The sequence below is a fragment of the Ramularia collo-cygni genome (genome assembly GCF_900074925.1).
Source record: "Ramularia collo-cygni strain URUG2 genome assembly, contig: RCC_scaffold20, whole genome shotgun sequence".
NCBI classification, from domain to species: Eukaryota; Fungi; Ascomycota; class Dothideomycetes; order Mycosphaerellales; family Mycosphaerellaceae; genus Ramularia; species Ramularia collo-cygni.
The window spans coordinates 578,802-603,678 of NW_019716274.1; the positions used below are offsets into that span (position 1 = coordinate 578,802).

At 48.0% G+C, this 24,877-nt stretch overlaps 11 protein-coding genes; 6 read left to right on the forward strand and 5 right to left on the reverse strand.

The window, feature by feature from the left end:
* Positions 1–5,936: 5,936 nt before the first annotated feature.
* Positions 5,937–6,458, forward strand: RCC_10063 (uncharacterized protein; the record flags this gene model as incomplete). XM_023775296.1 has 3 exons in its annotated part: positions 5,937–6,023; positions 6,085–6,232; positions 6,286–6,458. 3 exons carry the CDS (start codon positions 5,937–5,939, stop codon positions 6,456–6,458), a joined length of 408 nt encoding a protein of 135 aa, XP_023631064.1.
* Positions 6,459–6,501: 43 nt separating this feature from the next.
* Positions 6,502–7,146, forward strand: RCC_10064 (uncharacterized protein; the record flags this gene model as incomplete). XM_023775297.1 has 2 exons in its annotated part: positions 6,502–6,524; positions 6,582–7,146. The coding sequence occupies 2 exons, from the start codon at positions 6,502–6,504 to the stop codon at positions 7,144–7,146; spliced, it is 588 nt and encodes a 195-aa protein (XP_023631065.1).
* A 1,128-nt stretch (positions 7,147–8,274) lies between these two features.
* On the reverse strand, positions 8,275–9,380 carry RCC_10065 (uncharacterized protein; the record flags this gene model as incomplete). XM_023775298.1 has 4 exons in its annotated part: positions 8,275–8,591; positions 8,652–8,804; positions 8,862–9,177; positions 9,228–9,380. 4 exons carry the CDS (start codon positions 9,378–9,380, stop codon positions 8,275–8,277), a joined length of 939 nt encoding a protein of 312 aa, XP_023631066.1.
* A 553-nt stretch (positions 9,381–9,933) lies between these two features.
* RCC_10066 (uncharacterized protein) lies at positions 9,934–10,569 on the forward strand (the record flags this gene model as incomplete). XM_023775299.1 has 2 exons in its annotated part: positions 9,934–10,367; positions 10,419–10,569. The coding sequence occupies 2 exons, from the start codon at positions 9,934–9,936 to the stop codon at positions 10,567–10,569; spliced, it is 585 nt and encodes a 194-aa protein (XP_023631067.1).
* A 663-nt stretch (positions 10,570–11,232) lies between these two features.
* On the forward strand, positions 11,233–11,972 carry RCC_10067 (uncharacterized protein; the record flags this gene model as incomplete). XM_023775300.1 has 2 exons in its annotated part: positions 11,233–11,315; positions 11,366–11,972. 2 exons carry the CDS (start codon positions 11,233–11,235, stop codon positions 11,970–11,972), a joined length of 690 nt encoding a protein of 229 aa, XP_023631068.1.
* Positions 11,973–12,675: 703 nt separating this feature from the next.
* On the reverse strand, positions 12,676–14,301 carry RCC_10068 (uncharacterized protein; the record flags this gene model as incomplete). The annotated part of the gene is made up of 1 exon (XM_023775301.1): positions 12,676–14,301. The coding sequence occupies one exon, from the start codon at positions 14,299–14,301 to the stop codon at positions 12,676–12,678; it is 1,626 nt and encodes a 541-aa protein (XP_023631069.1).
* Positions 14,302–14,648: 347 nt separating this feature from the next.
* RCC_10069 (probable dehydrogenases with different specificities (related to short-chain alcohol dehydrogenases)) lies at positions 14,649–15,475 on the reverse strand (the record flags this gene model as incomplete). XM_023775302.1 has 2 exons in its annotated part: positions 14,649–14,855; positions 14,906–15,475. The coding sequence occupies 2 exons, from the start codon at positions 15,473–15,475 to the stop codon at positions 14,649–14,651; spliced, it is 777 nt and encodes a 258-aa protein (XP_023631070.1).
* A 424-nt stretch (positions 15,476–15,899) lies between these two features.
* RCC_10070 (related to MFS transporter) lies at positions 15,900–17,861 on the forward strand (the record flags this gene model as incomplete). XM_023775303.1 has 10 exons in its annotated part: positions 15,900–16,107; positions 16,154–16,258; positions 16,307–16,447; positions 16,504–16,702; positions 16,764–17,001; positions 17,055–17,144; positions 17,197–17,253; positions 17,306–17,399; positions 17,455–17,598; positions 17,653–17,861. The coding sequence occupies 10 exons, from the start codon at positions 15,900–15,902 to the stop codon at positions 17,859–17,861; spliced, it is 1,485 nt and encodes a 494-aa protein (XP_023631071.1).
* Positions 17,862–18,108: 247 nt separating this feature from the next.
* Positions 18,109–19,663, forward strand: RCC_10072 (probable L-alanine-DL-glutamate epimerase and related enzymes of enolase superfamily; the record flags this gene model as incomplete). XM_023775304.1 has 7 exons in its annotated part: positions 18,109–18,160; positions 18,266–18,342; positions 18,399–18,478; positions 18,532–18,641; positions 18,694–18,805; positions 18,860–19,026; positions 19,077–19,663. The coding sequence occupies 7 exons, from the start codon at positions 18,109–18,111 to the stop codon at positions 19,661–19,663; spliced, it is 1,185 nt and encodes a 394-aa protein (XP_023631072.1).
* Positions 19,664–21,761: 2,098 nt separating this feature from the next.
* On the reverse strand, positions 21,762–22,385 carry RCC_10073 (uncharacterized protein; the record flags this gene model as incomplete). The annotated part of the gene is made up of 1 exon (XM_023775305.1): positions 21,762–22,385. The coding sequence occupies one exon, from the start codon at positions 22,383–22,385 to the stop codon at positions 21,762–21,764; it is 624 nt and encodes a 207-aa protein (XP_023631073.1).
* Positions 22,386–22,704: 319 nt separating this feature from the next.
* On the reverse strand, positions 22,705–24,547 carry RCC_10074 (related to cytochrome P450 monooxygenase; the record flags this gene model as incomplete). XM_023775306.1 has 4 exons in its annotated part: positions 22,705–23,493; positions 23,553–23,849; positions 23,900–24,143; positions 24,243–24,547. The coding sequence occupies 4 exons, from the start codon at positions 24,545–24,547 to the stop codon at positions 22,705–22,707; spliced, it is 1,635 nt and encodes a 544-aa protein (XP_023631074.1).
* Positions 24,548–24,877: the final 330 nt, after the last annotated feature.

Below are 24,877 nucleotides of genomic sequence, written 5' to 3' on the forward strand. Positions count from 1 at the left end.
GGCAACCCTTTATCGCTCTATAGGTATAACTACGTAAAGACGGGGGATAGAGCGTACGCTACTTAATAAGTATTATATAGATAGATATATAGGCGTATAAATTTATTATATAGTTATTATAGAGTTCTTATAGAGATTRYAGCYRGGGCCGCTAATACTAGTAGGGATAGAAGCATATTAGCTATATATCCCCGGTATATATAGTCCTATTAGAGTATTAGAACGCAACGTAATCCTATTATACCGATAATCTATTCCGACTTATCCGACTAATAATTAACCTCCGATATATCGCTATTACTACTTTCCGAGTTATCCTCTTTTAAAAGCTCTCTATTAATTAAACCCTCTAGTRCCTYCTTAAGCTCTTTAYRCRAGCGGTTATTATCGYACTAATCGCGAAACGCYTATATAATATCTTCYRAGTCGAYCTAAAATCCTTCCTACTTCCTACCGCCGCGGGGAATTAATATCTTATATAGTATATCCTTAGGAACCTTACGTAGCTCTTCTACGAGGTTCTCGTATACGATCTAGTACTACGGCTTTTATACGCTTAGTATAAACTTATACGAGCTTAGTCGACTAAGCGGAAAGCCCTTTATCTTTAGAATACTTAAGCAGAGCTTAAGTATCTCCTATAGAATATACTCCTTAGAATCTATATATATTAGCAAATAATTTAAGATCTATTATATATATTCGCTAGTATAAACGTACCCTACTTTGCGTAAGCTTCTATAAGACTATTAAAGCAGGCCTTATCGATTAGATACTTAATACTTAGCCTTCMCTCCTTCTCTACCTAGTTATAGCGATAGCTTAGTATACTACCCCTTACGTGCGGTCTATTAGATTGTCTTCGTACGGGGTGCTTATTCTATATATATACGAACGAGGCTAGTTCTTTCCGTATAATAGGTATATAAATATACTTTATAATAATGCGGTTAGCCTTCTTTGCTTTATAAAACTACTCCTTCTTCTTTAATATTACAAAGAAGCCCTATAATATTAAGATTAATTAGCCTAACCCGTATAATTAGATTCGGATATAACGGGAGCGTTACTAAAGCATATATAGATAATATGCTCTATATACTTATATACTATGCCTTAAACCTTCCTCGTATAAGCTAGCTCTACTATACCTCGATACGGACATTAGTAGTACTTGTTCTAAATATAAAGTAGCGGCGAAAGCGTACTTTACGCCTACGAATAATTCTTACGTATTAGTATTAAGCCTGCGCTATAAGGAGTATCTCTTTACTCTTATCTGTCCGAATAATACGAGGTACTCTCGTAAGCTTTTTATAAGCTTTCGTAAAGTTAGATAGTATAGACACTATTATACGGGTAGAGGGTCTAAGATAGGTATATAAAATAAACCGTATATCTGTATTAATAGCAGCATAGATCTAAAAGCTATAGTCCTTAAGTTTATAGTATATATCTATACTCTAGACTCTATTAGGGCTAGGCGTAATATACTTCCTACGGCGACGTATAAACTTCGTAGCCCTATTATATAGGCTAGCGGGATAGACCTCGCGGGCTATCTCGNGGCTAGCGGGATAGACCTCGCGGGCTATCTCGTATAGTCGCTTCCTACGATATAGTAGTATATTAGCAAACCCCTTTCTACCCTATAGATGTATATCGTATAAATATACTAACCTACTAAGCGTAAGCCGTATACGATTAGTTATACGGAAGTGTGTTTATAGCAATATTATTCTATATACTCTAAGGTTCGAGCGATTAATCTCCTTCTTTATAATCTTTTTATATTCCTCTTAACGCTTAAGGAACTCTCCTTCTCTTAGTCGTTTTTTAATACCTATACTCCGCCGAAGCTATATAAAGGTATAGTACTTAATTGCAAATCCCTCCTCGTTTAATTTGTCTACGATATACGYATCTAGTAGAGCTTCGAGGTAGAAGAGTTCGGCTATTCGGATACGAAGGAGGGGATTATTATAAAGACTATTCTGTAACGACTATCGGGGTTCGCTACCGTTCTCTACGACGATTATATAGATAGTCCGTTCGGAGGTATATAGCTATTATAAATAGAGGAAGGTTTAAATGTCGGTAATACTCGTATTATTATTCTAGAGTTTAACGACTTTTAGATAAAGATTAGGGGGGATAGAAGGGGAGCGGCCTATTATATAGAATGTGCGTATAATAGGGTAGAGGGTAGACGGGAAAGGAATTAGCGTAGTAAGAGGTTATAAACCTTAGCGAAAACTTTACTAAAAACTATAGGATTAGGGTTAGGGTAGTATATTTCTTTAATATAGAGCGATAGTAATATAAATCGTAGGATATTTATAGGGACAAATTATACGAACGTATAAAGTAAGGAGGAGTTATATTTTAGGTATAGAAGCAAGTAATTATAAAATAGAAAATATATTTTAAAAGTAGTTTTTAAGTACTATAATTAAGGCCCTCGTAACCTATTAGAAACTCCTAACGCTTAAAGCCGCTAGTATAAAGAACTTAAAAGAGATTCCCTCCTCCTCTAGATACCCTTAACGCCCTAATTATCTCTCTAAAAACTACCCTCTACTCTAATTAAGCCCTATTACTAGTACTCTACTATCCCTATTCTCTAGCGACTACTAGTACGCCTAGACCTCGTTATCTACGATATACTACGCTTCGGCCGTATCTAATCTCTATCCTAGCGATTAAGTAAGTCCCTACGGTCGTAGCTATAAGCCTAATTATAAAACTTGTAGTTACTATAGATATTATAGAAGTTCTTCTTCTAGATTATGTAGCTCTATTCCCGTTAGTATCGTATACCTTTATACGGGTAGGAAACATACCTAGAAGTTCTTATTACTATTCTAATACCGCTCGTACCGCTTATCCGTTCCTATTTCTTCTCTATTACTATCTACTACTCTCTCGTCGGGGTATACCGTTCTACTACGATATTATTAGCCGGTATACTTCGACAATTCTCTAATAGGATTATATAGACCGGCTCTAAATTAATAAAGCGTTAACGTAGGAGTAACGGTTATAGATTTTAATAGCTAGATCGAATATTAGATCTTAAGTTAGGAAGCGACGGCTAGCCTTTAACTCTATTAGCTCCTTCTTACTCCTTATTAATAGTAAATCCTACTTACTCGAGCTATTATACGGGTTAGTACTACTCTTAGAATATTAAATTCCTAGCTCCTACTCTATCTACCCTTACGTCGATAATTCTTCTTCCTCTAATAGGACCTCTATCGATTAAAAGTAGGTTAAAGGCCGATCTAGTAGTTATTCTCGCGGTCGTTAAGGTAGTAGGTGTTTATATAGGGGAGTAGGAGGAGGGAGGAGGATATAGGTAGGTAGTAAAGRGGTAGTATAGTAGTAGRAGTAGTAGGTATTAATATTAGTATTTAGGTATTAATAAGAGTCGCTAAAAGAATAGCAGGTATTTATCCTACTACTCTTTTAAAGATCTAAATTACCTATATAAAGAGTTAGAAGGCTGCCTACGTATCTGCCTTATTACGCTTTTACTTTTATTATACCTTACTCTTTAGTACCTCTCCTTTATATGCATTTAGATAAGAGTCGCTTAAAGAGTAGTAGGTATTTATCCTGCTATAAAAGTAGCTAGTATAATAGTCCGCGAGTAAAGTAGATAATAGAATATATAATTTAATAAAAAGAGTAAAAACTTTCCTATTTAGGAAGGAACTATAATATTACTATAATATTATACTAAGCTCCTATTACGAACTCGTAATAGCTAAAATCGAGATTATATAGAAGAAAGAAGAGCACTAATTCTCTATACCTTATCCCTTCCGACTTTAAGACTTACTTCGAGACCTACGAGATTACTTATTCTTTCCTAAACGTAGACCCTTTAACTAATTATCCGTAGCTATACTTATAATTATTCCGTACTTAAGTCGCTAGTATATGTTCTTTAGTCTACTATTATATACCTTTAGCCTCTTCTAATAGACTCTCTCGCTAGCTATCCTATCGCTATACTAGTAGGTACTCTTAGTTCCCTACTAGATATAGTTACTATAGGCTAAGTTTAAATATCTACGCTAGATTATGCAGCGCTATTCTCGTTAGCGTCGAACACCTTTATACGGGTAGGAAATATACTAGAAATAGCCCTAGACCTTTAATTATATTACTATTATAGTCCTTCCGCTTCTTATAATCTCTATAATACTCCTCCTTAGTTAATATTATTCTACTACGATATTATTAGCTATTATATTTTAATAATTCTCTAATAGGATTATATAGACCGGCTTATAACTAGAAAGGCGTCGATATAGTTCGGACGGTTTCGGATGTTATCGATCCTATTAGTAAAGCTATTATAGATCTCGATATACTTAGTAGTAGGCTTAGCTATTATCTCCCTCTACTCGCGGTTAAGGGAGAATCCTATTTTTTTAAGCTATTATACGGGTTAGCGCTACTCTTAAAGTGTTAAATTCCTAGCTTATACTCTTATAAAGTTCTACTTAAAATATCCGTATTCGCTATTATTATCCGGATTCTTAGAGAAAGTTCCTTCCTTCTAGTATTTCGTAGTATCGATATAACTTAGCTATAAGTATAGTAATTTAGGCTTCTTCGCCTTCTTAGGCTTTTATATAGGTAGTATAGAGAAGGGAGGAGGATATAAGTAAGTAGTAAAGGGGTAGTATAGTAGTAGGAGTAGTAGGTATTAATATTAGTATTTAGGTATTAATAAGAGTYRCTAAAAGAGTAGTAGGTCTTTATCCTAYTACTCTTTTAGAGATCTTACTTACTTATATARAGAGTTATATAGCTACYCGCGTAATACTATTATACCTTTACTTTATCCTTACTATTATTACTTAGGTATCGTAGACTTAAATAAAATTACTTTAAAGAAGGAAAGCGAGGACATTAYACGCGCATATTAAATTACGCTACTTGTTACTTATTATACGGAATACACCTTTAATTACCGAGGTTCTAATACCCTATAATGCTAGCGTCGCACTATCGCCTAAAAGGATTGTTGCAGAGTTGTTCTTAAAAACGCGCCGTAGCGCTTCCCTCGCTCGTTCCTGAATCTGTTTGGAAAAAGTTGGTTTGGTTTGGTTCGCGTAGAGCCGGCCGAGTGGCACCCGTCACCGTCACCACCAATTGGGCCTTGAGATTGGCTCTATCTTTGGTGACGTTGCTCGCAACATCGTCTCTAATTCATCGGCCCGTTACGCGTTTACGGAGTTTCCTCCATGGATTCGCGATGTCGATATTTCAAGGACTGGGATGAGCAACTCCGCCCGCCCGCCACGACCAGAGTTTGGAACCTTTGAAGTTTGGGACTCTTGAAACGAAACAAGATTTGACAAGCTCCTCCGGGCTTGACTCTAGGTTTGGGAGGATCACCATTCACCAACGGCTCTTCTGGAACCTCACATATAGCGGGAAAGTTACCTAAATACTGTATATGCACATGTTTGCTCATCGTGTTCGTGCGCTTCCTTCCTCATCGGCTCCTCATCGGATATCCTGCTTCGTATTGGATCTCAGCGGAGGAGAAGACTCCGTGTTGAAAAGGTGTACGGAGCGAGCGCCGAGCGCCCCGACTGTCAGCGCACGCAAGATTATACCTTGTAAATCTAAGCGCCGGTTGAAGATCTAGACCGCGGGAGCCCCCGACAGCATGGCCTGCACATCTGCACGTCTTACTACTGTACATACTACTGTAGGTACAGGTTGCCTCCTACATCTTCTACATCACTCCATTAAGCCTGTCATCCGACAGCCCGAGCGAATCGGTTCCTCCATACGCATACAGTACAAGCTTCTCTGAGCACGTCGAATTCACCCGACACAAGCCGTACAGCTCACTCACCCCTGTAGCCTCGTATTGTCCCGTCAGCATTAGTCTCCACATATCGGAGATCATGCAGACCGGCGTTCATGACGGGCAAGAGCAGGCGCATAGAGACATGGAAACGCCTCTCAAGCCTAAAGTGATGATTATAACGATGGTATGATCCACCGAAGTRACTGAACCATGCAATCCACCATCAAGTACTTGACATTGTACAGTTCCACCGCGAAGCGAGTCTATGGCTGTCAAAGAGCAGCAACATCAAGTTTGAGCGCAAAGTATCCATCCCAGGCCTGAGTCTGAAGTATAAAGAGATCTATTGTACCGCCTCTGGAGATGTCTGTCTTGTAATCACTGGCATGGCGCGTCAGTCAAATCCGATGCCGAGCGCCGGCTACTACCTGTTGACCATTCCCTAGTGGTAAATGGCTGCACTTTCAATGTCTGCGCTGGTAAACTGTGCAGAATTCGACTTGTCCAAGACACATTTCTTGATCGCGGGCATCGCAGGAGTGAATCCACAAAAGGCAACTATTGGCAGTATTGCTTTATCAAAGTTTGCCTTCCAGACGGATCTACAGATGCAATATGATGCACGCGAGATCCCACAGCAATGGCCATCTGGCTTCGTGCCTATGGGTGCGAAGACTCTGGACGGGTATCCATCAACAATCTATGGATCTGAGGTTTTCGRGCTAAATGACACATTGCGCAGACGGATGTTCGAAGTTGCGCAGAGGGCAAAGCTGGTGGATTCCGAGCGAGCAGTGGCACATCGAGCCATGTATTCCTCCAATGCGGCTCGACAGGGCCCTGGTGTCATTCTCGGAGATACTGCAGCGTCCAACGCATTCTTTCATGGCAAATTGATGGGCGAAGCGGCAGATCGCATCGCTAGACTCTACACTGACGGCCAGGCAGACTATTGTATGACTGCGCTAGAAGACACTGCAACTTTGGCTGCGCTCCTTAGAGGTGCTTTGGACGAGCGACTCGACTTCTCCCGTATCATATTGATGAGATCTGGCTCAAACTTTGATCGACCTTATTCTGACGACCACCTACCCACAGTACCGTTTATAATGGATCATGGAGGATTCGAGCCCGCGATTAGGAATCTCTTTTCTGTCGGACAGGTGATTGTGGATGAAATCCTAGAGCAATGGGCYTCGACTTTTGAAGATGGTCTTCAACCCGAAAATTATGTAGGCGATCTGTTGGGCTCCCTGGGAGGCAGCCCTTCTTACGGCCCACACAGGTCAGCAGAAGAGCAGGTATAGAATGAGACGGGAGTAATGTTAGATTCCAAGCGCTCTTCAAGCACATAACAAATCCCACCTCATCGCAACCACAAGCCACGCCTCAAAAACCAACTCACCCGTCCCCTTCGTCTCCCTTTCCCAAACCTTTTCAAAAGTCTCCCTCCACCCATCCGGCTTCTCCATCAAACTTTCAACCCTCTCCAACAACCCCTCCCTAAGCCTCTCCAACTCCTCACCCCCAATAACCACCTCCCTCCTTGTCAAACGAACTTTACCCCGTTCAAAAGTCGCCTCCTCAGCAAGCCTCATCAACTCCTCCTCCCCAACCACCTCCTCCTCCCCTCCTAGCACCCCACCCGCTAAAACCTCCCCCACAACCCTCTCAACAGGATTCCGAATCATCAGCGTAACAATCGCCACCCCCTTAGGAATCAACGCATAAAAACACCTCTTCAACGCCCAGAGCGCATCAAATCGATTATAAACACCACCAACATGCGAGAAAGCGTGCGTGTAAATATTATCAGTAGTCTTGGGTGTCTTTACCACAGAAATCGAAAAAGTTTTCACAAGTCCCGGATCGAGATTTTTTTGTAGGTCGATTTCTTCTTCTGGGGATCTTCCTCCCCCTACTACGGCTGTGATGCTGTTTAAGGGGTCGAGGTTTTTGTCTTGGATCCATTGGGCTATTGTTTCTGCGATTTCGGGATTGCTTGTTAGGATTTGGGCGGAGTTGTCTAGGCGGATTTTACGGCTGTATTCGGATAGGATTTGGTGGAGGAGGGACTTTCGGGAGGGTTGTGAGATTTGGTGGCATATTTCTGAGGGGGTCATTGTGCGAGTGGTTTTCAGGTAACTGGGTGTTGTTGTTGTTTATACTTGGACGCATGGTGGAGGTTGGTAGAATGCTTATCCTTTTAGCCGAAGTGGGGATCGGGATCGGGTAGTCATATGCTAGTGTCTGGAGTACTATAAGTCGACATCATCGTACAAGTAGCAACAAGGTGTTTCTTCCAACATACAATCCACCACAGAGATCTGATCAGGATCAAGCCGCCGAGAACCGACTGATGCATGGACTCTTTCCCGTAACCAAAATGTCTCTAAAAGATCTCCCAAGCTTCCCATCTGGACCGGCAAAACCCCTTAATGGTTGTGTGCCACCCGCTTATAAGTCTTGTGAATGGTGTGGACTTCACGCCTCGCAACGTTAGACCGCTTCAAGACAGCTTTGCCGTTCTCGGCAATGTCGACACAGCCTTCAATGTCCTCGGTGGAGCACAGAGGCGAAAGTTGCTTGATTCCCATATCACAGAACTTGCCATCGACACCGACGAAATCGGGTCCCCAAGTATGGGCCTGGGAACAAAGCCACTCTGCCGTTTGGTTGCGGATATCAGACATGATCAACGTCTCAATTAGCGAAAGTGGGCGCGCGTGTGTCTCCCTCTTCGCGGGAGCAGCTATAATTGACAGTCGTGTTAGCTTCGTTGGCGAGGTTATTGTGTCTGTGGAGCACGAACCTGCGATGGGAGCTTGGTCTGGACCCCAAAGCGTAGAAGCGCAGCCGTTGCCGCTGTCAAGTGTGCCTTGAGGATCCTCACCGTAGGCATCGACTCTAAATTTCATCGCCGCGCTTGGGGTGCCGTCGGTGCCATCAGCATCGAGCCAGGTGCCTGTTTCACATTCAGTGGGTTGTCCATATTAAATCAGTCGCCACGCGGTGTGCTTACAGAACGGAATCCAGTCATCCCCGTTAGGAAGAGTTCCAGCTCTCTCAATTCCATAGAATGTCCTTTGGCCGCACGCTTCGCCAATGTCACCAGTCCATGCGCCTTCTTTCTGCAGGTCTCTGGCCTCAACAGTGACCCACTGTACGCAAGTAGCATCGTTAGCGTTGGCAAGGCTGATGAACCCTGGCTGTCCACCTCCTCCTGTCTGGTCGACAATGACAGACTCGAAGCCTCCGTCTGCAATCCTAACACTATCAGACTCGCCAAGGTACTCGTTGCCGTTGTTATACGCATGGACTGCCGAAATTCTCCCTCCCTGCTTCTCGTTAGAGCTTTTCGACTAAAGGAGCGCCATGAAGGCTTTACCCAGTCATCGGTAGAGTCAGTAACCAGGCCCAGACCGGCTTTTATGGAAACCTTGGCGCCTTTTGGGTCAATGCCGACGAAGTTGCTCTTGAAGAACTCAGTAATCGTCAGGACGCCGCTAACTAGACCAATGGCAGCGTTAACGTTTGACATAGTAGCAGGGTAGAGTCAGGTGAACAATGGATTCGTGTGATGAAAGGCGCTTTGAGTTTTCAGTGTGATGAGTTGATGCTCGAATGGGGGAAAGTGCTGCCTTTAAAGCCATTGAATTCACGACTTGACCACCGGTCGATACCCAGAGCCTCGCCGAGCAAAGAACGAAGAACTGTCTGCATGGCAATTTAGCACCGTGCCTCATCGCCATCGGAACGCCGCCTGCGATCGATTGTTGCCAGGGCCTCATCGAGCCCCATAACTTTTTGATTAGCCCTTGACTGAAGGAATACACGTCATTCCTCCACCATGGCCTTCTGTTGCATCGTCACCTCATCATCACGTTGAGTGTCGGGCTCCATAACTTCACGGCACAGTTGCAAAGACGCGGGCCTGGGTAGCCAATGGTTCGTACAATGACAACATATCCAGACGTTGCGGGTTAAATCGCTCATACCCACATCTCGGTTCGAGCCTGTCTCGAGCGCATATCTGTCGATGTGACTCCGATGGCGTCCAGAGTGTGGGCTCTGATCCACTTCACGAGGCTGACATGGCCTGCAGGGATTGTGCTGAGCCGCACGCAGTGAAGTTGTTGAACCAGCGTGATCAAGAACAGGGCGGTTCCATTGTGCTTCATGGTCTTGGTATGGCACAGCAAGTCCGCCAAGACATGGTGGGTATTTATGACGAGCATAAAGGGCACGGCCAACAACAAATCAGGCCAGGCAACCAAATGAACGATGAGAACTCGGGACGAGCTTATAAGTGCAAGCTGTTCCCGAGCAATCTGATCTTGCCATCAACTTCATTTCTCACGAAGTCCCACCACGCCACCATGAGAGCGACACTTGCAGCTATCTCGCTCCTTGCGGCTCTGACCATGGCTTTTCCTGGTATTAAGAGCAGACAGAATGACCTGCAGTCCTGTGTCGAAGGAGTAGGAGGAAAGGAGGGTCAGAGTTATGGCCAAAACACGGGCACAGAGTGAGTCGTCGTGCTCAATGGGATTCTGTATGATCACTAACGGCGGCACAGTAACTCCTGTGAGCGCGGCTGTATCCTAACAGAGAGTGCAGAAGGTCGCGACAACACGGGGGAGGCTTGCACAGGATATTGTTTTCCCGAAGATCAAAGTCCAGCGCCGCGACTCGTCTGCAGGGGAAGTTCCAGCCCCGACGAGCCCTGAGAAATCATGAGTGGAGAATGCAGAGGTGCCAGTTAAAGAAGAAGAAGGGAATCGGGTCTCGTCCAGCTGCGCCGCAGACAGGGCTCGGAGCAGGCTTCAAGGTTGGCAGGATGATCCGGGACCTGCCATGGACGAGGTACTACAGTCGTTTCTGCTGTTTCTGTAGCTTTGATAGTGGGTAGATGTGATATCCAGGGTGTTTCCAGTAATGTTTCCCTGCATTGTAATCCCTACCAATCTGCACTGAGAAGGAGGAGGTTTGCCAGGGCAGTGCCGGAAACTGCAACCGCTGGTGTGTTCTCTTCCCCACCTGGAAAGTCCGTGAACGCAATTCTGCATCGCTTCGTCGTAAGAAGCGACCAAACGGCCTCGAAGTATTGGATCTCTGACACATTGCTCTTGGCGTGGCGGGGCGGCGGGGCGGAGCGGGGCGGTTGACTTCTTGGCAGTATGTATATATTCGTCATTGCCTGTGCCGCATACCCAACACTGTGGTAACCCCAGTCTTCTCCTGGGAGTACCTCCTGTCCAGAGTCGGGAATATCGCTGCGTCATGCCAAGTAGGATGCAGTGTGGGAAACACCTCATAAAGAGGTCGCCACTKAGGCACATCGTCCAGAGTTATCGGAAACGAACTTATGCCACCATCATTCACCGGCAGCCATGTTGTATGTGCGACAAACCTCCATTGCATTGTTCCTTCTGCACCTGCTGGCCTTCACGAGTCATGCTCAATCACATTTCAGGTAGGAGACTCTGATTGTAGTGGTAACATGTTGCTTATGCAACTCTCAAGCAGCACGAACCTCACCATAACGTTCTCCAATGACAACCTCGACGACTGTGTCAACAAGGACTCCGCTGAGGGCATCACCTTCACCTCCTCCAGCGTACCGAGAGCATTTGTTTGCTTCAATCTGGACGAGCTTTTTGCATCCAACACTAGCCTCACCAATGGCAGCGTTTCGCAGGGCTCGAACATATATTCGGGCACTGACCTAGACTGGGTACTGCTGAATCTCGATTCATACAACATCCAGAACAATTACTCTCGGGTATGGTATCAGCAGATCAACGGGACTGGAGATGTAGACGAGGGCCTGAATGCTCCAGTACAATTCAACATCTACAACGGTCGCAACTGCCTCCAGCAGAACCGAGATGGTATTCCACTATCGATGCAGCCGTGGTTTGCATGGAATTGTCAAAGTGCGGAGGGTGGAGAATGCTTTCGAGCGCCGTATAGCATAAGGAGCTTCGCTATTCTTGCTGCGGAACCGTTTTGGAGGGAAGAGAAATGTCTTGTTGCTGCGTACAATTCGGCCGGTACGGAAAGCATTGTCAGGGGAGGAGTCTTGGTTGGAATGACCGCCATGGTCTGGATTGTGTTGTCGATTTGGTAGATGAGGATTCATAAGCCGAGTGTTCCGATGTCGAATGCTCGTCAGTACTAGTAATCCAGCCTAAGGTGGGCCGACAAAGATGGTCCTTTGAGCCGATGTTTCCAGCAAGCACGCACTAAAGCTCTGCCTGGGTATTGCGCTTCTTGCCAAGCGATCTTGAGATCAGATGAAACGAGATGGTTGTGGATAGTGGATAGTGGATGATGTGTGCATGTTGATGCAATGTACAGAGTCCTTAATGAAGTAAGAACAGCTGTAACACACGGTCACACCACCACTCCTTCCTCTACCAAGGATCATCAGCGGTTCTAGACATGCAAAGCATTTTCAATGGTACACTCGAACGACTCCCAAGAAGAACTCTTTTCCTTCAAATCTTCGCTTCTGTCGTACAACACTTATACTGACAGTTCTGAGAATCGTACTTGGTGAAACGGCAGGAGAATTGGCTGCTGGAGCAGTTATGTGCAAGTTGAGTGTGGCAGTTGAAATTGGCTGCGCAAGCTCAGCTTCGGGACCCAACCATCCAGTGGCGAACTCAAGCGACGGGGCGCTGAGACTATGCATAAAAGGAGCCGTTCCGCGAATACACAGGCGGCCGGCTCCATTGGACTTCTTCAAGTAGTGATCTACTCCAGCGCATTGGCAAACGGCCCCGCCCGGAGCCTAGCGGAATGAAACATCGAGCTCGGTTGCCGCCAGTCTACCACCTTGCAGGGGCACCTCCCCCTCTGTATGTATCGCCCCGGTAACCTCCGCCGCCTCCACCGCCATATCCACCTCCACCGCGATAGCCACCACCGCCACCTCTGCGTCCGCGCCCGCCAAAGTCCCTTCCACCTCCTCGGCGTGGGGGTGGTCCTGCATGATGACCTCCACCGCCAAATTTACCCCAGTCTACGCCTCCGTCGACGATCTTGTCACCGTCTTCGAATGTATACCGGCGCAACTCTCCAGTTGCCATGTTGCCATCCCAAGCTTCAGAAGTTCCTCTCTCAAGCTCTTCCAGACGCTTCGCAACTAGCTCCGGGTCCACAGGCTGCCAGTAAAGTTTCGGCTTGGTCTCTGAGAACTTATAGCTCGCATCGAGCGTCGTAAATGATTTACTCTGAGTTGGTTCTGGGATTTGAGGTTGTGGTGTCGGAGCGGTTCTGGGTCCGCTCGGAGCATTTGGCATGCCTTCGCCCGCGAGTGAGGCGCGTGGACCGGTTGGTGTCGGCCCATCATTCCGCATTTGATTATGTGTTGGCTGACGAGTCGCAGACACTTCCTGTAGAGAAGCGGTAACCGTGTGGCTGCCGTCTTCCGTTGTGGCAGGAGTATAGGTGACCTCCCATCTAAGGTTGTCTCTCTCGCGGCTGGTCTCCAAGTCGACCCATTCTTGGAACTTTTCATCTGGGAAAAAGTCTGCGAAGAGGGGTTTCCGCATAGGCTCTGGAGGCCAGACTTGATCGTGCAGGGCCGATCTGGCGCGAGAGGCGGCGGAAATGGAGGAGAACAGGACCAGGGCATGACTCCGCAGCTTATCGAGGTGGAACTCTTCAACAGTGGAGGCATCAATGTCTGAGCTTGGCGGCGAGGCGACTGCGAGCAGATGTTCACGGAGAACGTTTGGCTGAAGCGGCCGAACCAGATTCCTGACGTAGAGTGCGCGGGTGGCGGAGTGCTGCGAAGGTGCGGTCGAGGTCACATCTGACATGAATGCGTCTTCTGTTGGTTGAGAAGAGAGCGTCTTTGTGCGTGCGTCTTCCGCACCTTCATCTTTCTCAACGTCCATGTCGTCTCTGCTGGTGTCGGGCATTGCAGGCTCGTCCTGTGCTGTCTTGATCTTCTTGCTGACACTCTCCTCGCGCAATGGCGGCGTTGGACTTCGACGTTTCCGCTTGTTGCTTTCAGCATCTGCTTCTGCCTCTGGTTCCGGTTCCTGTTCCTGTTCCTGCTTGTGATCGGTTTCTGGCACGTCGTTCATAGGCTCATCCGCCTTGTCATCTACTGGCGCATCACCTTCAGGCTTGGAATCGTCCACTTCTTCCACGGCCGTACCGTTGCCGTTTTCCACTGCCGCGGTGTCTGCTTCTTCAACCTTTGCCGCTGCCTGCACTTCCTTGACCTCCTCCTGTGTCTCTACGTTTCCTGCCGCTTCTCCACCGTCCACCACCATCTCGTCCTGAGCCTGCTCCGTCTCAGCCTCCTCCCCAGTAGTTCCATCGTCGGCCGCGGTGAGGGCATCGATGAATTGTTGCTTCAACTTCAGGCCCGGCGCGACAATCCCGCGTTCTTTGACCAGCTCCTTGAGCTCGGCCACCTTCAGCTTGCTGTAGTCCGTCATCTTGGGCTTAATGAATGTTTTTAGTGAGCRTGGCCCAACTGGTGTTATTCAATGGATGCAATGAGTGATGGCGTTGATGTTGATGGCGCTGTTCGTGTCGCAACGCGCATTGCACAAGCGAACGGACACTGACATAATCCTCAAACTCTAAATATGCATCCCTGTTCCTTCCGTCGCATCTCGAATTCTCTCCTTGATTGAACACGTGAATTATTCCCATCCATTATTCATGTCTTACAAAACTCGTCACGTCTCCCTGTTCAACAACGTCTTGTGAAAATTGCCGAGAGAGCAGGAGCAATGCAGCAACAAGAAATGACATGACCACGCCACTTCATCCCACCAAATCACCTGCCCATCCATCCTCCATCAACCGTCAAGATCTCGCCCGACACGTATAAACTAGCCTTACTGGCAAGGTATACCACCGATCCCTTGAAATCATCCGGCACTCCCCATCTGTTCGCTGGGATACGCTCAAGGATGCTGGCCGCACGCTTCTCATCCTTGATCAAGGCCTCATTCATATCTGTGTGGATGTAACCCGGAGCGATCTAACCATCTTCATTAGCCATGTTCAACATTCACCACACAGCGTACTCACAGCATTCACGTTGATACCATTCCCCGCCCATTGATTGGAGAGCGCCTTGGTCAACTGCGCCACGCCACCTTTGGCGCTCGCATACGCAGGCACATTCAGTCCGCCCTGGAACGAGACCAGCGAAGCAATATTCACAATCGAGCCGCGATGTGGTCCCTCTCGCGTCAGCATATACGCTCCAACATCCCTGCAGAGCGTAAAGACCGTGTTCAGATTGACCTGCAGCACCTCATTCCAATCACTATCCGGAAAGACCTCCGCAGGATGCCTCCGCTGAATGCCACCGCAGTTGATCAGGATGCTAATGTCGTGGCCATCGTCCAAGACTCGCTTCGTTAGACCTCCTATATCTGCCGCAGAAGACAGATCCGCGACGTAGATGCTCGCTTTTCGGCCGAGAGCTTCAATGGCAAGTTTGGTGGCTGTATTAGAAGTATCTCGCTGAATGAGGACGACATCGGCGCCGGCTTCTGCGAGTGCTATGGCGAGAGATTGTCCAATTCCTCGTGTTGCGCCTGTTATCAGAGCTGTGCGGCCGTTGAGAGAGAAGAGGTCGAGGACGTGAGACATTTCTAGCAAGTAACAGCTTCTAGGAAAGAATTAAATCGGCAATGCTCTTGCAAAGAAGGTAAGCTCGGTGGAGATTGGATTTGCTTGTATTGCATCTGTCCAGTTTTCCTCCCAGTCACTATGTTCGTCTCTTTCTTTCATGCAGAGAGCAGGCGTCGGCGTTTGAGAGCATGTCGATCCACCACTCGGGACATTTGAACGCGAGAGGGTTCTGCCGATATATGTTGGAGAAGTGGGGGTCACATTACAATCCTCCACGCAAACATTGATCATCTGGGGCTCCAATGCGGGGACCCCGCCCTGTACCACGATGCGAGGCGGGTGCAAGGAGGTGTGTATACAAAGTAGGACGGAGACCTTGTCTCAAGCCCTGCGCTTGTGACAATTCACCATAACCTTTCCTCACTTTGGACATTTTCACGAGATGCACGACGCGAAGTCTGTTACAGACCGAGTTGAAGACCATGAGCTTCACAGGCCAAAGGATCCGCAAGATGGAATCATTCACTACCCAGATTGCCTTCAAGGACTGTCCGAGATGGAAGTCAGAAAACTCGGGAACAGAACAACGATGAAGATGGATCTTGTCGTCATGCCCGCCCTGGTCATCATGTACATTTTAAACTATCTTGGTAAGATACTGGGGCATACAGTACGACCAAGACTGATGAGACCCAGACAGACAGAACATCGCTGCGGCCAAACTAGCGGGAATCAATGAGGATCTAGGTCTCTCCATCACCCAATACAACACTGTCGTCAGCATCCTGTTCGTTGGGTATAGTGAGTTTGTCAGCTTCTGTACACTTGACACGAGCTGAGCACCTTAAGTCCTTATGCAGGTCCCTTCCAACCTCGTCGTGAGCAAAATCAAGTGGCCGGGACTTTACATCTGCGCCGCTGTAGCTTTGTGGGGAATAGTGTCGGCGTGCACCGCAGTCGTCCACAGCTTTGGAGGTCTTCTGGCCTGTCGTGAGTGCAATGACCTCGTGGGGTGTTCTGTTGACAATATTTGACTCATTCCGCAGGCTTTATGTTAGGTCTCGTAGAAGCGGCATTCTTCCCCGGGGCATTCTACTACCTTAGCATGTTCTACAATCGCCGCCAGATCGCTTTCCGTACGGCCATCCTATACAGCGGAAGCCAGCTGGGAAATGCTTTCGGTACGCTACTTGCAATCGGAATTACGGAGCTTGATGGCAAGCATGGTTTCGCAGGTTGGCGGTGGTAGGTCATTCATTGAGTATGGTTGAGAATGCAGACTGACTTTATTGACTTTCTGCTATAGGCTCTTCCTCATCGAGGGCGTTGCCACTGTCGGATTCGCTCTAATCTTCGCAACCTACCTCCCCAATTCGCCAAGCAATATTGTTGGAATGAGCGATCTTGAACATGAGTGGTTGCGATGGAACTATCAGAGTGACCAGAAGCAAGAGGATAATGCGTCTGAGGTTACGGCGAAACAGGGGTTTCTCATGGCGTTTTACGATCCGAAGACGTGGCTGATGATGGGAACGCTCTATGCCGTAGGATCAACCATCACTCATGAACGTCCTGTATGCGCTGACTGAGTTCCTAGACGTACACGGCCGCTGCAGTGAACAACTTCTTTCCCACTGTGGTTGATGGTTTAGGATTCACCCGCAATGCATCATATGGTCTCACCGCCGTGAGTTGGAGCACTGGATGAAAGTGTAATATGATGCTGATGACTTCCACAGCCGCCATTTATACTCTGCGTGATTTGCATGCTTATCGTTGGCTTCGATAGCGACAAGGTAATGTCCAAGGACATTCTGTGAAGCATCACTCAAAGTTAACTCCGAACAGAGAAAAGAGCGATACCTGCACATCGTGCTCCCACTCACCATCACAGTAGTAGCAAACATCATCGCGGTATCCTCACTCAACGTTGCAGCTCGCTGTAAGTTGCCAAAATACCCACCCAAACAACCTTTCAACTCACAGTGCATGTACAGACTTTGCAATGATGCTCATGCCAGCCTCCTTCTACTCCTCTTCCATTGTCCAACTTTCCTGGATCTCCAGCAGTCTGTCCCAGCCTGCAGTCAAACGCGCCGCGTCAATCGCATTGATCAATTGCATTTGCAATACGCCGAACAGTAAGTCTCATCACCACATCTCCAGAATTCACGCATCCATTGACGATAATCTAGTATGGACTGCATATCTTTACTATGATTCTCCACGCTATGTGGCTGCTTTTGCGGTTAATCTCGGCGCTGCAGTCGTTGCGATTGGTATGGCGACTGTGAGTTTCCTGTATTTGCGTCGACAAAATTCGAAATTGGACCGAGGGGAGGAGATGGGGAAGAGTGGTCCCACTTTGCGGCAGCAGGCTGCTGGGTTCAGATATATGCTGTAGAGAGATGTCCGGGCGGGGGTGTTTGCGCCTTCTTGTTTCCAATTCATCGCTTTAGACAATAGAGACGATGCGATAGATCTTGGAATTAGCAGTACAATCTTATTCTACAAGATTCCGATCCCAAACTTCCATCGTTATGTCGTTGAGCTTTGCTATACAGCGGACAAGGTACGTACCCCAAATGTGACCCCCACTCACTCACAAGTGGGGAAACAGCTCTGACGAGGTAGTATTGGCGACTCCGCGTATGCCCCACAACAGTTCCCGCACCATCCCGACGAGGAACAGCTATACCCGAAGTACGTCAAGAAGTGGATGGGAAGTATCCTGTCCAATCTCCTTCTTGCAGAACACATCATTGAAAGTATCACAACATTCACGGACCATGGCTAAGATCAAGTCAGTTGAGCGTTTCCGCGTCAAGCCTCGATGGCTCTTCGTTAAGATCACGGACGACGAGGGAAGAGTTGGATGGGGAGAGGTCGGTGTTTGCTATCCTTCCGTCTGCCAGAATTCAATTTGCTGATTATCGACCAGGGCACTCTTGAAGGCCATGATTTGGCTGTTGAAGGAGCTCTGGATGAAATTATCGTTCGAGTCGTTGGGTTGGAAGCCAAGTGAATGATCGTATTTCTAGCTACGACAAACTTTGTGCTGACGAATGTCAAAGTAACATTGAGCATATCTGGCAGCTGATATGGCGGCTTGGGTTCTATCGTGGAGGCCCGGTCTTCATGTCTGCATTGTCCGGCATCGATATAGCGTTATGGGATCTTAAAGGTATTGACATTCTCCTATCGTATAGAGATGCAAGACTGACCTTCTGGTCAAGCTCGCAGATTGAATGTCCCATTGTACGAACTGCTCGGAGGACTTGTTCGATCGAAGTGTCAAGTGTACTGTTGGATCGGAGGCGATAGACCAGCTGATGTTGAAGCTGCTGCGTGGGTATTGTCTCGTAGTGTTCACATCGCCGCAACAACTAACAATTTGCGCAGCAAAGTTCGAAAAGCCCAGGGTTTGACTTGCGTGAAGATGAACGCCACAGAAGATGTAAACTGGCTGGACAAACCATCCATTCTCGACTCAACAGTAGAACGACTGAAGACGGTCAAAGCTCTTGGCCTTGATGTTGGGCTCGACTTCCACGGCAGACTGCACAAGCGTATGTCAACGTCTTTGACAATCACAAATCACTCACTAACAGTCTCTTAGCGATGGCTAAGCAGCTCGCCAAAGCTCTAGAACCTCACAGGCCGCTTTTCATCGAAGAACCCATACTTGTAGAGAACCCAGAAGCTCTAAAGCAGCTCGCCGGAATGACATCGATTCCAATAGCCCTAGGCGAGCGATTGTATACCCGCTGGGACGTCAAAAAGTTCCTCGAAGACGGCCTCATTGACATCTTGCAACCCGACATTGCACATGCCGGCGGCGTATCCGAAACGAAGCGTCTCGCAAACATGGCGGAAGCGTACGACGTGGCCATTGCACCGCATTGTCCCCTTGGACCAATCGCCTTCGCGGCATCACTACATGTTGGACTTTCAACCAGTAACTTTGTTATCCTGGAGATGTCCCTTGGGATGCATTACAATACGGAAGCTGGAGATATCGATCTCAATACGTATCTTAAAKATCAATCCGTTTTCGATATCAAGGAGGGATATGTGGAAGCTCCCACTGGGCCTGGGTTGGGAATCGATATTGATGAGGAGATGATTCGGAGAATTGCTGCTGAGACGGAGCCATGGCAGTGCAAGGAGTTTTATGGCCCTGATRGTAGCATTCGGGAGTGGTGATCGCTGAAGGGCTGGAGTTTGACCGGGGTGATCTGCGGTACTGTAAGTAGGTCTATGATACTCGTGGCTCCACTGCATTCGCTCCCCAAAAATGCAATCTTGGTAGCCAGCGATCTTGAGTATTTCTGAAATGCCAGTGTTGTTGCAATGTTTTGAAAAGGGGCGGGATGTGGAGAGGCAGCAACTTCCGATGCGCGTCTAACCAAAAGAGGTTAGCGGCAATGTTGAGAAGCCAGGCAAGTGAGCTGCCACTCTCTCACTTTCACATCTTCATGGACAAGCCATTGTTCACCACCCTACGTTTCGTCCCAGATAATGAGGACTTGGACAACGGCACAAGACGTATTGCCGTACAGGCCTGCGAGGCCTGTCGTAGAAAGAAGAAGCGATGCACCCATAAGCCAGACACATTACTCGCATCATCCCGTCAAGCTTCTGGGAATGATCATGGCAGTAATGCACCAGAGCCCATCGTTGACGCCGCGGTGTCCCGCTATGTAGAACAGCCTGCCGACTCCGTCCGACCACGTAAGAGAATTCGAACTTCTGATGAAAGACCATCAACTTCTCTTAGCGAACCAGGCCATTCTCGATTCATAGGAGACCTGAATCCAGATGTCGAGCTCTTATCAGGATCCACTCCGAACGAACCTCTGCGAAACAATGTTGGCGTCTGGCATGATGATGATGCACAATCATCAAAACCGGCAGACAGCCGCGATATGTTTACTCCCTCAAGCTTGTTGCACATTGCATCACGGCCTGCTCAGGAGCGTCTAGCACCTTTGATCGAGGAGTTGGCTTTAGATAGGCGACCGCTTGGAGAGCACTTTCAAGCCTTGGAGAAGTTCTACTTTGACAATATCGATCCTATCTTACCGGCTATTGATACGGGCCAATATCGTAATTCCCCATCGGGAAGCCCCGCAAGGATCATACAAGAACAGATCATTYGTATTCTAGCATCCCTAAACCCAGCTGTGGCCGAGCACCTACGGTTACCAAGTCAAGACGGAATATGCTCCCCTGCCGAATTTGCACGCACGCTTGTCGGAGCTATGCGGCTTACAATCGAGCTCTCCCTCATACAGGATAAGACCATCGTCATTCGAGCCTTGGTTGCCATGTCACTCATCACATACGGCCCTGAAAGCATCGATCTGACATCTCAATTCTTTGTACGCGCCGTACACTTAGCCTACACGATTGGAATCCACTTACCACAAGACCAAGCCCGAGATCAAAGGGTCGCCGGGCTTTTCTGCTACATCTGGTCCATCGACAGACTTCACGCAGCAATTCAAGGACGTCCAATCTTTATTCACGAAACAGATATGGGAAAGCGCCCACAAGATTGCTTGAAATCTCAGAGTCCCGGATTTCAAGCCTTGGTTCGCATCGCAATGCTACTTGACAAGACAATTGCACTCTATAGACCTACGGCAGTAGAAAGAGAGATTCCTGATCTCGAATTCCCAACGTTCGAAGAAATCGTTACGGAGTGCGGCGCTCTCAATCTGCCTGACGACATGCTGAGCACTATAGAGTTGTTCTACCATGCTGTCGGGATACTATCGTGCAGACACAAGAGTRGATCAAGTTCACAAGGCTTTTTGGCTCGAAATGCGCGACAGGTCTCTTCTGCCTTACAGATCAACTCCATCATGGAGGAAAACACATTGGAAAGACTGGTCTTACTACCCTTTGTTCCGTACGCTGTTAGCTTAGCACTGAGCGCAGCGTACCGCGACTATAAACACTGTAAGACTGCAAGTCACCGTAATCGTGCCAGGAGGCGACTTGACCAAAGCAATCGGCACTTACTGTCACTTGGGACGATGTTCTGGTCGGCAGCCTTTGTATCAGAGCTGGCCGCAAAGATTCTACGAGATACGGATGAAACAGCTGAATTGAACGCAAACGTATCTGCTCCGGAGAGTGGAGATGAATCTAGTACCATGCTTGAAGTGTCAGGCCCAKTGGATGCTACCTCAGGGTTTGAGTGGAACACCACCGACATGGATTTCTTCTTGGAAGGTAATCTTGACCCGAGTATGCCATGGGATATTGAAGGCCTCCTTGCATTACCGGCCCCCGATCATTCCGCGCCTTGAGAGGGGTCGTGTTGACGAAATGACGGATTTCGAGATTGTTTGCCGTGACGAGTGAGCATCGAATGCATGATTGTCGCGGTCACACCGGTGGCATAGCAGAATCCGCGAGCCGTGGGGCCAAGTAACTCAAGCGTCCGGACATTGACTCTCCGGTTGACTCTCTCTTCAGCTCGCCTCTTCTCCTCTTCAGCTCGCCTCTCCTTCTCTTTGGCTCGCCTCTCCTGCTCTTCTAGCTTCCTCGGTCTTGCCTCCGCGACCAGACAACTCCCGCAGAAGTCGAGGTCCCAATACGCTAGTTTTGCACATTGGAGACACTGCGGCCGGTCATGTTGCCTGGCTCCGGCCTTAAGCTTGGCATCCTTGATCTGCTTTTCCGCACTCGCCTGCCTGGCAGGCTTGCCTGTGATGATGTATTGTATCTCTAGGATCTTGTTCACATGCCATGGCATCTCATCTGGTCGCTCCGCATGTATCTCTCGTAGCTCTGCTGCGGTGTAACGAATCATTGCCTTTGTGGCGCGAAGAACCTTCGGGCGCAAGCCAGGAAGACCACCGAGCTGATGGTTCTTGATCTCCCGCCGACGGCGGGAGGCATTGTGCCTTGCCATTGATGCAGTCTTGTTTTGTGATGCAGGATTCCGGCGGGAATGCTTGATGATGTTTGGCCCGTCTGGGAGCGCGAGCTCGCTGAGCGTTACTGTAACTACAATCAATGATTAGCAGCTGTTYTGGTCAGACGTGCGTGAATGTGAGCAGGTACGGCGTGATGATGGCGATGTTGTTGACGTTGACGTGGRGAGGAAAAGATTCCGAAGTATTGAGGGGATGAAAAGTGGCGGAGGTGCAGCGGGAGGGCACGACAGATCTTGAAATAACAACAGACACCGGAGTCACCCTCTGCTGGTCTCTACTGGAAACTGCCCGTCACTACATCTTCTTCACTTCTCGCAACCGACACCGCAAGAAGCTCCTGCCAAACTCTACGCCCATCACGCCATGTGGYCCCACACCCAACGGTTCCGCCATGTACCCACCGTTTGGAACCATCCCTTTGTCATCCACGATCTCCGTCGAGAAGCAACCCCACAGACCCACCATAGTGGCCTTCATATCCAGCATCGCAAGATTGGATCCAACACACATCCTACCACCGGATCCAAACGCCCAGAACCATCGTCCCATCTCTCGCTGCTGTTCTTCGCCCGCATCAAGCCAGCGAGCTGGATTCCACTCATCTGGCTCTGGGAAGACTTCTGGATTACGATGCAGCGACCACGCCTGAGCTTGAACTCGTGTGCCTGGAGGAAGCCCCTTGTAGACTATCCCCGCCTCCGGATCTCCAAGTGAGGTCACGGCAGGTAAAGCTGGAGTGACTCGAGGTTGATTGCCAGGGATCGCAGCGTGGAGACGAAGTGTCTCCATCATTACCGCATGCAGTACTGGAAGAGACTCTATGCTCTTCGCATCGAGACTGCCCTGAAGCGTAGAGATCTCTTGCTGGAGTCTCTGCTGCCAGTGAAGATTCTGCGGCCGACTGAGCTGCCATGCCATCCAAGTGAGAGTTATGCTGCTTGTGTCGTACCCAGCGAGTGTGTGATCAACCAACTCGGAGGCAATGTGCAGTTTGACTTCATCAAGGATGTCGTCGGTTGACTCTTCTTTCCCGGACGACTGTTGCGCGGACTTGATGAATGTGCTCCTCAGTTGAGCGTATACCTGTGGGGGAAAATGTAAGTAAAACGAGCGACGATTCCTGACAACTGGGTGAGACCTACAGTAGGGGTGTCTTGCGGCTCCAGATGATCTCCTCTCTTGAGGGAAGCTTCAGCCTTATTGCACATTGCCATCACCCAATCTTCAATACTGAAATTGCTTGACGCCACCCAGTTTGGCACTAGCAGCCACTTGAGGCCCAAATGCTCCATCCACCTGGTGAAGTTTGGCAACTCCTGTGGCCAAAAGGTGTACCTCTGTCTCGACTTGAAGTCTTCAAAGAACTTGACTCCAGCCGGAACATCAGTGATGAAGTCGCAACTGTGCTTCATACCAAACACATAAGCCGCCACGAAATCCTGCAATTGTGTCAGAACTGGGAGGAACCAAACTTGRGAATTCGGCTTACCATCGTCACAGCAGAAAAGACATCGTAAAGCTCGATTACATCGCCTCTCTGCGCGGCACCTCTCATCCTAGGATATAGTCGATCCCGAAGTATGATCTCCGTCTGTTTAGTAAGAGCAGGACTACTCTGAAGTGTCGACTTGGCATAGACGTTGGAGACCATACGCTTTCGCTGGGAATGTTCAGTGCGGCACTCCATAGCAAACATGGGCTCCACGCCATAATTCCCAAAGACGTTCGAATACCTGGAGGTAATCAAAATCAGCATTGTTTACGCTGAAAAGAGGCAAGAGATATCGCAAATGGCGTCCTCCACCACTTCACTTCAAAGATTCCGTACGTACCATTCTCCCTTCTCAAACCCTCCACTATAAATTGTGCGGATACCCCCATCAACCAAATTGACGGATAACTCGTTCGGTGCAAGTCGTATCACCGGTCCCAGACGAGTATGAGCTGCATGGACCGTAGGTGTGTCTTTTTGCTGCTGTCTGTGATAGAGAATCCAAAGTGGTGAAATCGCAGAGGACCAATGAGCATTCGGACAGCGGGATAGAGGTGATATCCAAGTTGGGTAGATCAGAAACTTGTAGATCAGTATCGTCAGGGCTACTATAGCAGCTGCTAGAAGAATCATTGGTAGAGTCATGGTTGATGATGCTGGTGTTGTTGATGTTTCATGGTATTGTAACGACAGAGGTGTATGTGGTGGTCGAAGTGAAGGTCAGATTGAGTCACCCCATAAACTTCGTCGAGTGACTTCACTCAATCATCGCTGATGTGAAGTCGAGTAGGGAATATGCAAATGAGTAGCATAAGGTAGGGTGAGGTCAAAGTCGGGTAGATAGGCGAGCAGCGATAAGGTGAGCCAAGCCAAGCCAGAACTCTCCCGTTCAGCATTGGCATGTGACTTCCGTCTTGGGAAAACATACCCCACACGCTAGCGGACAGATCCCTGTCATCAGATACATATATATGA